We start from the raw sequence: 14151 nt of genomic DNA on the forward strand, positions 1-14151 counted from the left end.
TCTTTATGAGTGTATCTAGACTTGTAAATTATGTTCTGCCTGGCGACTATCTATATGTTACAGATGCGTGCGCTTCGATGTGAACGCAGCCCTGGCGATGGTTCGGGGCATTCCATCACTAGTGGGGGAAACAACATCTGCCGACCGTCTGCCACGGAGGGTGGAACCACAAACTAGTATACTAAACGCGCACGCACATAGTACGCAGTGTGACGGTGTGGCAGTGTGTTTTCATCTCTCGTCGCAGAATCCGCGACGTTTACAAATTTTTTCGCCAATCACAGCGGCGACCGTTAAATTATTGTTTGATGTCGAGCGCGTTGCAAACGCAATCTAAAGCGACCCGTCGCAATTCGCGACGTTGATTTATACATTTTACTATCTAGTTCGGTTCGCCGGGAACCACCAAATTTACGTGTCGCGGTTACGAACAGCTTCCAGATCGTCGAGTGTTAGTGTGTAACCATAGATCGAATAATAATGTTACGGAAGAGGGGAACTGGAAGAAAAAGGGTACGTATAAAAGCATTATATACATTTATAACAGCAATGCGCAGTATAGTTATGACTTATGTGTGAGCACTAAACAGTAATCACTTTGACAAAATCTATTTTGTCATGCTAATCACTATCTTACCAATATTGAATATATTTCGTGTCCGCGGAAAAAATTGTGTGTACTGCCGTTGCGCCGAGTGTCGGCGACGGCGGCCGACAATTGCCGAGTGCCGGTCGGAGAAATTTGGAAGTGTTTTTATTTTTCTCCGTCAGTCGATCGTTTGGCGTTGCTTCATACTTGTAGCGACTAGCGTTTTCGATTTGACGCATTTTTTTAACCGGTGCGCACCTGGGTTTGATGATTTTACTAATATTTGGTGAACTGGTGCAGTGTTTTTAATTCGATTTAATGGCACTGACAACACTCGTGTGCACTTTCCAACTGAAATTTAACGGTCTCTTAAATATTTAAATAACGTTAATGCAACGAAATTTGTTTAGCGAGGCATTAAAACGGCAAACAGTCCGTTAAACCATTGATTAAAAATACTATTTATTATACTAACGTTTAAAGATCTTTTATTTAAGTAGTAACTTGTCTGTTTTTTATTTCAACATTTTCGTTATATTGACTTATTATAATAGTAATACACTAATACATCACTGCAATTAGTGTAATGTAATTAATTAATTAATGTAATGCAATTAGCCGTCACTGCACCACCCAATATCACAATCCCGCCGGCCAGCCATGTTCCGTCATTACTCATTAGTACATGACAGAAATAATTATAATATCTTAAATCGTGGTATAAATTATATTAACTAAGGTCTATAATACTCCGTGTGACTACATAGCCTACCTAACGTCCTAACCTAACCAGTCGCGCAGATACAACAACCGCTTCCACCGCGCGCACCGCTTTCCATAGTCGCCGTTCGGAATTTTGTAGTTTTGTATACGGGTCGCTCCAACTACAAATATTCTCGCGGCTCGCGCACGTATTTCTCTAACAAAACAACTCACTACGCCGCGCTGTATAACAGACAAAGGATTTTTGGAGGACCAATCAGAAGCCACCTGCGTGAAACGGTCCGCCGTGCTCACGGACTAAGATAAAATCGACTGGAAACGACATGGTCGGCGGGGGTCGGGGGACGGTTACCAAAAAGAACACCGGGCCACGATTAAAGATAGTATGGTTGCACAACGAATCTATTGAAATGATTCTCCACGGTCAATATTATACAGCTGGAGATTTCCAAACTAGCGCTTATTTGTCGTAGTGACTATATATGCAGTTACCTTTCAAATATAAATATTGTAGTTGCGTGATTGGTAAAACAAGCTAACGATACACGCTCTGGTGGAAAAAATTTGTACCTTTCGATTGGGAATGTATAGATATAATTTTATATTGGTTATTTTACTTTTTATAATAAATTAATTTTGTTATCGAAACTTTATACGCTTTTATAGCTAATTGTGTACGTTGTTAAGTACAATTTCTACTAATATTATCAAATACATTTAAATACACTTCACTTAAGACAAAATGTATGCGAAATGTCGGGAAAATAAATACAATCTCTCGACTCGAGTCACGACTATACTAACCATCAGTACGATAGGCGTCGACAGCGTTCCCAGTGTTAATTTGTTTTGCCAATAGTCACTATGACATATAATAAGCGTTAGTGCTTAAATCTCCAGCTGATTAATTTAACTGATAGAGATTCATTTCGGTAGACACTTTTCAAGTATGAGAATTAGAGAGTTGATGGGCAAGTGAACAACCATAGTATCTATAGCCCAATGTTTTCAGCACTACCGGTGGTTTCATTTAGCTTCACAGTTTTTATCTTAGTCCGTGTCTTATATAGATGGCGTTATGAACTCTGGGTCCCTGTTGCGACACCCCGCACTTGCCTCATGTACATTGATACATTCGTGAACACTGATAGGCTGCTCGTTTCCAGTCCATTATTGATTATACATTTATACCTATCTTAGTCCATGAGCAGGCGAGACACGCGAGTGGTTTTTTTAGAGGATTTGGTCCTTGGATAAAATCCGCACGTCATGTGTGTTGATCAGGGATGGAATCCTTTTAGTACAAGAAATCCGACGGATCAAATCTTATGTCAGCAACTATACAAGAGCTGGACCCTATAAAAATGTGACCTATATCACATTATCACTTATTTATATTATTAACTGTTATCAAATATTCAAAAATATAGTATGAATAAATAACTAAACATAGTATATCACGAATTCAAATATACTGCATACCTACTTATAGATATTAGTATATTACTATATTAGTACCCTTTATTATCTTTGCGGATACCCAACGATACATGATAAGGAACTCCTAAACTGACATTCTGAAAGTGTAAAAGTATACCAGCACTCCAATGGAGTTAAATGTATACTAATAAATAAACTATTTTAAAATATAACGTAATGATTTTTTAAAAGGTTATTTTAAATCATTTAAGCATTAATTAAATATGTAAATAATATAATTAGCGGTATTTACAGATTTGACGTTAAATTATTTTGTAAAAGTTGCCACTAATATGATAACAAGCGTTAGGTTTAGCTTGGAACAGCTGTTCTGTAAGTCAGTTTGGATTCCATAAAAAATAGTTGTTTATATAGGTAGTTGGGTATCCAGTATTTTTTTTATTCGTGGTAGGTAGTAGGTACAAAGTAATAAAGTAGTAAGTAATAACTAATAATAACTAAATAATATCAAATTTGCATTTCTCGGGATGCTGCTACTACTATTATGTTACTGAATTGCTACTACTGTTTGTTTTATGTAACTAATTTATTTTATTTAAAGTTAATTTTTTTTTAAAAATATAATGGAGCAGAGTAGGCCTATCATAAGCAACTTTAATAATCACTACATGTCTATCCAAGGATTATTTATTTAAGATAAGTTCTGAAGAATATGAAAACATGCTCTGCCCTGTGACCTGGGTTTACAATTTTACATTACTATACATCATTAGGGCCTGAACACGAACGAACGAATGGTACGCAACAAATTCAAACGCTTTGATGAGACCGCCTTCGAGGCGAACGCTGCCGAACGCGAACGAATGTATTCATTCGTGTTTCAGCGTTTGCCTCAACCGTTCGTTCGGATGTTCGGTAGCCTTCGCTTGCGTTCGTTCGTGTTCGGGCTCTAGTGTAAACTAGGGATGGGAACAATCGAGAAACAATAATGTAAATAATTGATTGTGTTGATTATTCTAAAATATGTAATTGAGTGAATTTTTCGATCTCTGTATCAATTACAGAAAAATCGAATAAAAAATTACCTGGCAAGCGTGATTCTTTCGAAATTAAATCTCGACTGATGTCTAGAACGTAAGACAATTTAATGAAAATTAGTAATTATTAGGTTATTATAATATAGTACCTACAATAAGGACCTAGGTACATCAATTTATAATTTTTTCATTCGGTATTTAATCTCTTGAAATGAAACACAGTTTTTAAGCATGTATTAACTTTTAATCGTAATAATACAGAGAACTACCTACACATGATAATAAAATGTCAAATACTAATTACATTGATTATACATTTTATACACACTCTAACATTTATTATTTTATTTTTATTTATTTCCTTGATTTTGTCTGATATGCACAATGCACATGCCAGTTGTTAGTAGCTAAATTGTATGATTTACATTTTTTTACTCTAACTATTATAATAATATGTAACACAATATATCTAAATTTGTACTATATACAATTATTGATATAAATTCTTATTTTAAATATTTTAATTTTATTTTTGTTATTTTATAAAATACTAAGTTTTATAATACATTATAATGAGTTAAAGATGATAATAAACTTAATATATGTCCAACGACACCAGTCCAGGAAACATGAATATAAAGATTAATAAATAATAATGATAACAAAAAGGTGGGTAAGTGGATGTCGCTCTACTGTACAACAGGTTTCAAGTGGGTCACTGTATAATGTCTGGTATTAAATTTGAATTCAATGATATAATATATTAATATCCTCGTTAATATCATTGTATACGAAAAAAGATTCTGAGCGATGACGGTTTGTCAGTATAGATATTTTATATTATATTTATATTGTTATTACTTATTAGTACAGAAGCCGGTAAGTTGAATTAATATTATAAAATTACAACAAAATAACTAAAATTGTTATTCTTGGTTATTTAATATGTAATTTCCTTCAAATTTGAACATAAAATATCTATAAAAAAAAACAGGTATTTTTATTTTTGAAATTTTTTGGTTACTGAATAACCTACTTACGTGGAACTTATTGTTGTAAATTTTCAATCCTTAGCTATAAAAGTTGAACATTTTATACATTTTTAACTACAAAATCATTTTTTAATTTTAAATTTGATAATGTTGTCAAAAATCAAATTTTAAATACTTATAAAAAAAAAATTATATGTATTTTTAATTTTTTTCAACTGCTATTAAGCAATATATCAGGAGCCTTGTATTAAATTTTGACACTTTTTGGCCCAACAAATAAAATATTATTGATATTTATAGAAAAAAAACTAAAAAAATTTAAATTTTTAATTTGTCCGTAAACAGCTTAAAACAAGTCAAAATATTTTCAAGTATAGGAATTGATAAAATAAACATATGATATAAATCAAAGTGTCTACGGTTATTCGTTTTTGAATTACAACAAAATAAGAAAATCGCTACAAGGGAAATAGAGTGGATACCCAATATGTTGTAAAAATTTGAATTTCAAACGCTCTTAAAAATTTAATTTCACTTTCTTATGGAGATTTTATTTTTTTATTGATATTTTATGGTGTATAGAAAATGCTAATATGCATGTTCAGTGATAATTTCATGTATATACAGTCATTTGTTTTAGAGTTACGCCAAAAACTAAAATCGATTTGGTCAAAAACCGATTTCGCGTAATTTAAAAACTATTGTTAATTTTAAATTTTGATCTCCCGAATGCACCAACTAAATTCACATTCCCATCGAACACCGTGATGATAGACACAAAAAAAAACAACACACACACCATTGTAAAATCAATACATTCAACGCTCCGCTCGGAATCTAAAATATACAATTAATAGGTAATAGGTACGTTTGGTAAGTTTGGTTCGTCTTGCAGCTGATTAGTGATGACTGATAAATGAAATGAATGAGCGATATCACGTAGTCATGTGAGTGCGAAATTTATGAATGAGCGAAATCGTACACCAACTACTATTTTTATACTAACCGATAGATATTTTCGAGTAAATCTCTCGATTGTTAAATCCTTTAGATTATCGAAATCACTTGATTGTTCCCATCACTAATGTATACCTACCTTAACGCGCGCAGAGTAAATGGGCGCTGCACGTTTCTACTTACTAATTATAACGTTATGACACAACCACTGAGACGAAACGACCGCTAGTTTCGTGACTGTCACCGATCACTAATTTTCGTATTGTGAACGGTACAGCTCTGAAAGCCCCTGAAATAATATATTTTTTACCCTATGTCTCTATGGTGGCACTCAAATTGCCTTCGGGTGTTTTCAGAGGCAATTTGAGTATACCTAAGTGGTCTGCTCGCATTGTCTCACATAGCATAACTAGGTTATTAATTAATATATCGATATTTGTACGAGTATACTATCGATTATTGTATAGATTTCCGTAATAAAATGTACTCAATTTATTTAATTTATTAATATTTCCTATATTTTAAGGATAGAAATCGAGTAATTATTGCTAACGTAGGCGATTCCATTACAAGATCCTCCTAAAATAGGAGGCATTTCGAGTGAATGATATTTTTGAAATTGGGGGGCAATTCGAGAAACCTTTTATAAAAAATTTTACTGGAGGTTATTCGTGAGCGCTTGTTTCTATGCCTCTATAACACAGAATAGATGAAATTTCATTAAAATACAATATACCTAATATTCATTGTTTTAACAATAGTGAAAAAAAAAGTACATAATAAATTGTTTAATACTTAGGTTAATAAATCATAAATGCTTCATGCTTAAAAAAAATGTTGTAAAGGTAAAATAATATTATTGATCTGAACTTTGTTTAGTGATTTTATACCGTTTGCAATTTAGTGTAACGTTTCCGTGAGGTACAACCTCGGGTACCACTCTATTTCTCTATACAAATAAGAATAAAAATAAATACAGCAACACATAGATTTTTTATAAGGGATTATTAAATTATTAAAACAACAAAATTCTTTGTATTTTAAATTTTAATCATTGATTCAATATAAATATTGCTATTGACAGAATCATATTTACTTAACCGAGTCCATAAGTTAAAATGTAATGCAACCTACTGATATATGTAAAATAAATGTAACCTAATAAATAATACTCAGTACACACGAATAACTTTGTTTTCTGTAACGTTTTTCCTTAAATTAATAAGTGCCTAATAACATATTATCTACCAATACAAAGTGCTGAACAAATATGGCACATAGATAACCACATAAAACCAATAAAATAAAATATATTAATAAACCGACAATATTTATACATATTAATATACAATTTATCCATTGTCTTCAAGTGGGGAAATGAAATAGACACGACACACAACATGTTTAAGTGAATAATCGTTTTATTGATTCACCCCGGTGGCCGGTTATAAGTTTAAAAACGATATCTAGGAACTATAATAATATTATAATAGTTGTTCGGCATGCAGCGTGTCGAAATATTAGCACAATCCGATGACGGTATTGATACAGATATAATATGTAGATGTATTAATAATATTATGGTAGACACGTATACCTAACGGCCGAGGAGTGTATCGTCGGAACGTATACAGAAAAGAGATAGACAGAGGCCTTTGCCGCCGTCCACACGTTTTTAGTCCCCCGTCTACCTCATCAGTGGTCAGGTGAGGTGTGAGAGTCGACCGGGTCCCGATGCTTGTGTCCCGTAGTGGAGATTGGAGATGACGTTGACGGGTCGCTATAGTAGACAGTAGTATACAGTTGTATAGACAGTACAATGCTACTACATTTACTTATATTGCTACGGTTGCGGTACACTTCAACAATATACGTTTTAACCAGGGTTGTTATGTTTAAAACATTTGATTTAAACATTTTGTTTGTTGTTGAAAACGAAGAAAACATATGTTTAAAACAGTGTAAAATCCAAGTGAATATTGTGTTTTTTTTTTTAAATAAATGTATTTTTTTGGTTTATTATTAATAAAGAATAATAAATATCTTTCAGAAAAAATTAAATAATTATATCTATTATTATTTATCGTCCTTCATTTTAGTAGCACATATAGGTATTGCCACCGTCATCATAAACCTAGTAGAAAAATTAAAAAACTTAAACAATAATGTCAAATTCATATGGACGCCAGGTTATTGTAAAATAAACGGGAACGAACTAGCTGACTAACAAGCTAAAAATGCAACATTATCTGAAACCCCCGAACTAAAATACAGCTCAATAATCGACACAAAAAATCAAATAAAAATTTTAACACAGAATATATGGCAAAACCACTGGGTAAACCAAAAAAACAAATTAAGAGAAATAAAACAAAATATAAATCCCTGGCCACTAACAAAAACAACCAGAAAAACAGAATGATAATAACCCGACTAAGAATTGGTCACTCTCACCTCACACATGGACACCTGTCCTAATGAACAACCAAACACCAACGGAATGCACCGCATGCGGAACGACCCTCACTGTAAAACACCTGCTTACCGAGTGCAGATCCAACGAGGAAGAAAGAAAAAAGCATAACATACTATACTAACCTGTACGAGATTATCGGTCCCGACTGCCTACCAGAAAATATCACATCATTCCTTAAGGCATCAAAATTATAAAAAAACATATAATTAATTAGAAATAAGCCACTAATATTGTAAAAATTTCCTTTTTCTCTTCAAAAGTTTATATATTTTAACTGTATATATTTTAAAAGCTATGCCGCCAAAGCTCAAATGTTCAATAAAAAAAAAAACATATAGGTAGTATCATAAATTCATAACACAGACATAAGTTAAGTACAAATATGTAAAATACTTTGTTTATTAATTAAGTAAAAACAGAATATGTAACATTTACAATTAAACAACTGTCAACTACACTTTAAAATTTAGCATTAATAATTAAAAGAAAACAACTAAATATTATTAACTGCCACTAGTCTTTGATTTATCAAAATAAACTATAAATGATAATATAATTAATATCTAAATGCCTATCAAGGGCGCCATTTTAATTTTGCCAAATTTTTTACCAGGCCACAGTTATAACAATGAAAATTGAAATGTAGCCATGTTGGAGTTATTTCTAACCTTACTATTATAGGGATGAAAAATAATTAATAAATTTTAACGATAACACTGATAAAAGTATATCATTATTCATTAACATAAATTTTCTATCAATATCTTTAATATCTAAGTATATCTATGTATATCCCTTTATTTATAAAATATTTTTATCTTATATTAATTATTTCAATTAATTAAATTTAACCGATACATCGGGCATTGGCGCCAGCATGAAATTAAGGCAGGCCAATAAGATACGTCGAAAAATAGGGCCGCCACTGTATACCCTGCGATACCCCAAATGGCACCCCTGATGCCTATATTTTGTATTAGGAACATATTTTCGTATAAGTAAAATACATATTAAATTAAAATTAAGTCGCTTTAAATATACTATTAAAAACTATTTAAAGCTCAAACAATTTATTTTGTTTAAAACATCGTTTTAAACAGAAAAAACATTTTAAAACAAAAAAATACAGTTTTTTTTATTTTTTTTCAAAAGTGAAAAAATACACCAACTCTGGTTTTAAAATTTAATAGCTATAGGATTTACGTTCACTACACTCGTAGGTAATTTTTAATTTATATATTCATAATTCATTCGAACATGCGTTTTTATGCAATGGTTGAAATATAAGTTCTTAAAGGAGCAAATAACACAAAACAATTTTCTTTACATTTTTTTAAATATTAAAATATTTTTGCTATGTCCATATTAAATGATTTGGTGAAAATCCAATGTAAAAAAATGATTACCTTAAGAAATATTCAGGAATGTAGAATAGCCGCGTGACGTCATTGGGTTCCGCTATTCTACAATAGGCTACGGTGGGCTTGGTGAGTCGCATCGTAATAGCTTATCTTATACGTGTAAAAGTTCCTCGCTTCACACAGCGATTTACCAATCTAAACATTTTGTTTTTGAAATTACGTATAAAAGTGTGATTTTATGTGTTTAAGACGATAAAAATATCAAAAAATCAATGTACCTAATGTTTAGTTTTTTAAATATTAATAAATCTTTGAAGTGATATTTTTGTTAAACGGCGAGTCATGACCATTTAAATATAAAATAAAAATTCAAATATAATATCTCTTTTAAGATTTTTAATATTTAAAAAACTAAACGTTACATTTAAATTCTGATACTTGTATCGTCTTAAACACATAAAAACACACATTTATATGTAAATTAGATTTCAAAAATAAAATGTTAAGGTTTTTAGGTATGAAGCGAGGAATTTTTACACGTGAAGATAGGCTATTACGATAGTCGGGCCCAATGACATCACGCATCTTTTTTCAATTCCTCATAAGTTATGAGTCATAACTTATTGAATAATGTGAGTAGGAACGTAAAACTTATACCATTATTCTTAGGATTGAACATTCATTCAAATTAAAAAAACTTATTTTTTGTGTTTTGTACTCCTTTAAATTCTTAATATTTTATTAAGCAATTATAAAAAAAGAAGACAATTGTCGATAGATATTCTTGTTATCGTTTCTTTTTTTCACTAAATATTTTTTAAATGTAGGATTTCTCATGTATAACAGTCAATATTTTCTTATCAACTTACACAAAAAAAAATTTTTTCAAGAGTTTTGCTACTCTTTGTTTTGGCAGGTCAAGTTGATCCCACATCCCACCCAACAACAAAATGATATGGTCAGGTACTCAGGTGGGACACGCCAAAATGCGCATCTTAACTGATATTAAAGTCATATATTTTTAAACAACTAAGTTCGGGCAGTTCGGCTTATAATAATTAAGTGAGAATTTAAATATGGTTTAACTCAGTATAAATATAGGTAGGTATAGTTGTAAAAGCTGAAATTATTTTTTGGTTTTATCTACTTATATTATAATTTATAAAAAATAATATATTCAGGCATAACCCCGGGTATAACTATATTCACTTACAAGTTATAACACTATTTAAAGCCAAAAGTATTACTAAGCCTAGTACCTAATTAAAATAGTTCTTCATTTGTAAAAATATTTTGTTACAATTTAATTTTGATTATATATAAGATTATTGAACGAAGAAAAACAGACTTTTTTGTATTTTTAATACACATTAAAATATATAAGAAATTTGCAATATTAAATAACATAAAACGTGATTTTATTATTTAGATTTTAGTTATTTAATATTTAGTATTTTACTACCCATATAGTTTATATCGAGGTTTATATAGTCTAAACTGTCTTACTATGTTCCAGGGAAGGCCACCAAAGAAAAAACCAATCACTGAAGATGAACCATGCATATCAGCCTCGACGAATGAGAGTGAGACGATTGAGTCGAATGTGACGATTGAGTCGAATGTGACGAGTGAGTACTACTGAGTAATATTCAGTGCATGTTTTTAATTTTTTTTTTTGATACATAGTTATTCCGATATTAATTATTTATTAGGTATAGAATATAAATTACCTACCTACTGATTTTTAGGACGTAACAGTTCTATGTTATCCCTTTATAGTTCAAATGTCATACTATTCTGTGCTATTATTTATTACTATATATTAGTTATTATTTTAACGATTCAAGTAAGGCCAAAATGTTATTTGTTGAAAATATTTTTTTGCAATATATCTATAACAAAGAAGTTGAACCTTACGCGCATTTCAAAGGTTGCACCATGGAAAAATAAATGGTAAACGGAAAAAAAAGTCTAGACTTTCTACGCGTTGCAGTATGAATAAAACGATATTTCCACTTCACTTGTTATTTTATTTATAAAATAAATTGGGTTGACAAATTTTATCTGTAGATAGTACATGTCAATTTATTAACATAAGCTGTAGTTTGACAGTTACACACACGCTGATCATAATATACAAGTATCTATGACCTATCATACGTATTCGGTTTCATTTTAGTTTCGAGTTGTACGCGAGTGTTTAACCATGGAACATCTAAAATCAAATAAAGGAAATGATAAATTTGCACTACACGGGTATACTTATACTATAAAAAAGAAATGCCAAAGTATCATTCGATGGAAATGTTCAAAAAAATCATTAATGAAATGTGCAGCAATATTAATTACCGATTTTAAAATTACGAAAATCATACGTTTTAAAGAATAACATTGTAATGCTGCTAATAAAGGTTCAATAGGAGCCGTGAATATCAAACAAATTATTAAAGAATGTTCACCTCAGACTTGTAACAATCCAGTACAATTTTTTGCTCAAGCCATACAAAATGTACCAAAAGACATAATAATTGAATTATCATCCAAAGATTCGATAAAAAGAAGTATTTGTAACGAAAGAAGCAGTTTAAACTCGATAAAACCAAATAGTCTACTAGAACTTATTATTAAAGGTAATTTGCATAATTATTATATAAGTGTTGTATCTTTAAGAAAAGATTCTCCAAGCACAAGTATTTTCGATCATTTTAATTGTTTTATTGCTTATTATTTATTAATATTTCCATAAAAATGTAACTTTACTATACAACACTATATTATTAAAATATTTTCAAGACATTCAAGTAATGAAAATTAAAAAAAATATTATATTATTTTTAAATTTTGAATTAATTTACGATGGCTAAACTACATATCTAAATAAAGGCATTTATATATTTTTTAAATACTTTTATTACAAGATATATTTTTTATTTTTTTTTAAAATTAATTTACGGGGGGGGGGGGGGGACTTTTTTTCTAATATCAAAGTAAATAGGTAAATAGGTATGTCAGCAGTTTTGTTACATGTACCATGACCGTGTTCTAAGACCACTCCAAATCCAAGCGCTATAGCTGGGGACAACCGACAATGGGAAACGTCAGCCTGACCAAAAGTCGTATTGTACTATTGTTACTGACATATCTATTTATTTTGTTGTGACTCATGGATACCACTTGGCCAAATTAAATAATTTACTTTATTGCTTAGTAATATTTGATAACAGGGGGATTGTTCTGGAAAACTGAAGTGATCTCATAAGATTTATCTCATTCATTGAATTTTATTAATTACCCAGTGATTGTTGCGGAAATTTACATTAGAAATCATAATTTGTAAATTTTATCACGTAAAGTGTACAAAAACTGCAACATTTGCAAAATTGTTGAAAATTGCAAAAAATTGCAATATAAAATTAAATAGAAAGACTGTAATTAGTCCAATTTGTGTACATTTATATATTTTGATCAGATTTAATTTACCTGATGTCAATTCAAAGTTGCAATATTAATTGTTTGGTCTTTTATCATCAGTTATCCCCTTTTAGAGTAGTAAAAATGCTCCGATTTTCAACGCCAGCATATTTTCTGGTAAGAAACTGAATCTAATTAAAACTTTTATGGGGGTGGGGGGGAGTCAAAATTTTGTAAATTCTCGGTAATTTTCATATTCATCGGGAAATTTTTGACAAAATTAATTTTTTTTTGGTGCAACTCAAAAACGGACAACCGTAGTCCGTAGATATTGAAAACGTCCACTAAATATTTATATTACAATTTTCCATGTAGGTATTAACTGGATATCTTTAATATTTTTCAACTCTTATTATAACAACTTATGAAAAACTTAAATTTCTATCCTTAGCTGTAAAAATCGAACATTTATTATACATTTTTAACCACAAAATAATTATCAAACTTTCGAGATTTTGATAAATTAAGCCATATTTAAACTTTAAATGCTTATAATAAAAAATCGTGCACATTTTGATATGATATGATAAATACCAAATACAAATATTTATATTTTTATCTTATCTAGATAAAATAAAGATACAGTATATATTATTATCTTATTAGATAAATAAAACTGCTATCTGATTATCTGTTAATAATTAGGTAGTATTTTTATTAACTTCACTTGATTTTTTCTGTTTTTCCAGTTTTTTATAACATTTAATACTTATTTGAAATTTAAAACAACGCGAAATATACCACAATTAGTTCAAAGGCATCATCCGAACTACGTGAGAATTTTGAATGTTAGTATGTTTAAAACCAAACAAAATAAATGGTCGATTTTTTTTAGATTTAATTTTCTGCATTGATTATTATGTTTTTTTGAAATAAATCAATTTTTATCAAAAAGTAATTATTTCATTAAACAATACAATTAAGTGTCCAGATAATTTAAAATGTCCAATGTATTAATATGCGTTAAACGTTCCTTTTTTTTTTATCTAAATGTATTAATTTAATCTATATTGTATTTGTATATAAAATAATAAATTATAACACTAAACAATTATAAATATTTGTAATCTGATAAAATACAAAATATAAAAAGGTGGATAAGTGG

The 14151-nt window shown here is 30.0% G+C and overlaps 1 protein-coding gene across 4 annotated transcripts in view; it reads left to right on the plus strand.

Annotated features, from left to right (window-relative positions):
• The first annotated feature begins 227 nt into the window (after window positions 1-227).
• LOC132951629 (putative uncharacterized protein DDB_G0282499) overlaps window positions 228-14151 on the plus strand; it is a 42623-nt gene continuing 28699 nt past the window's right edge. Inside the window, exons 1-2 of one of the 4 annotated variants that reach the window (XM_061023449.1) lie at window positions 228-513; window positions 11092-11203. In XM_061023449.1, the coding sequence (XP_060879432.1) occupies window positions 481-513; window positions 11092-11203 (145 nt within the window). In that variant the 5' untranslated portion in view covers window positions 228-480. The remainder of the gene's footprint in view (window positions 514-11091; window positions 11204-14151) is intronic. The other 3 variants (XM_061023448.1, XM_061023445.1, XM_061023446.1) reach the window with 3 other exon arrangements.

The sequence above is a fragment of the Metopolophium dirhodum genome, chromosome 9 (genome assembly GCF_019925205.1).
Source record: "Metopolophium dirhodum isolate CAU chromosome 9, ASM1992520v1, whole genome shotgun sequence".
Classification (NCBI taxonomy): Eukaryota; Metazoa; Arthropoda; class Insecta; order Hemiptera; family Aphididae; genus Metopolophium; species Metopolophium dirhodum.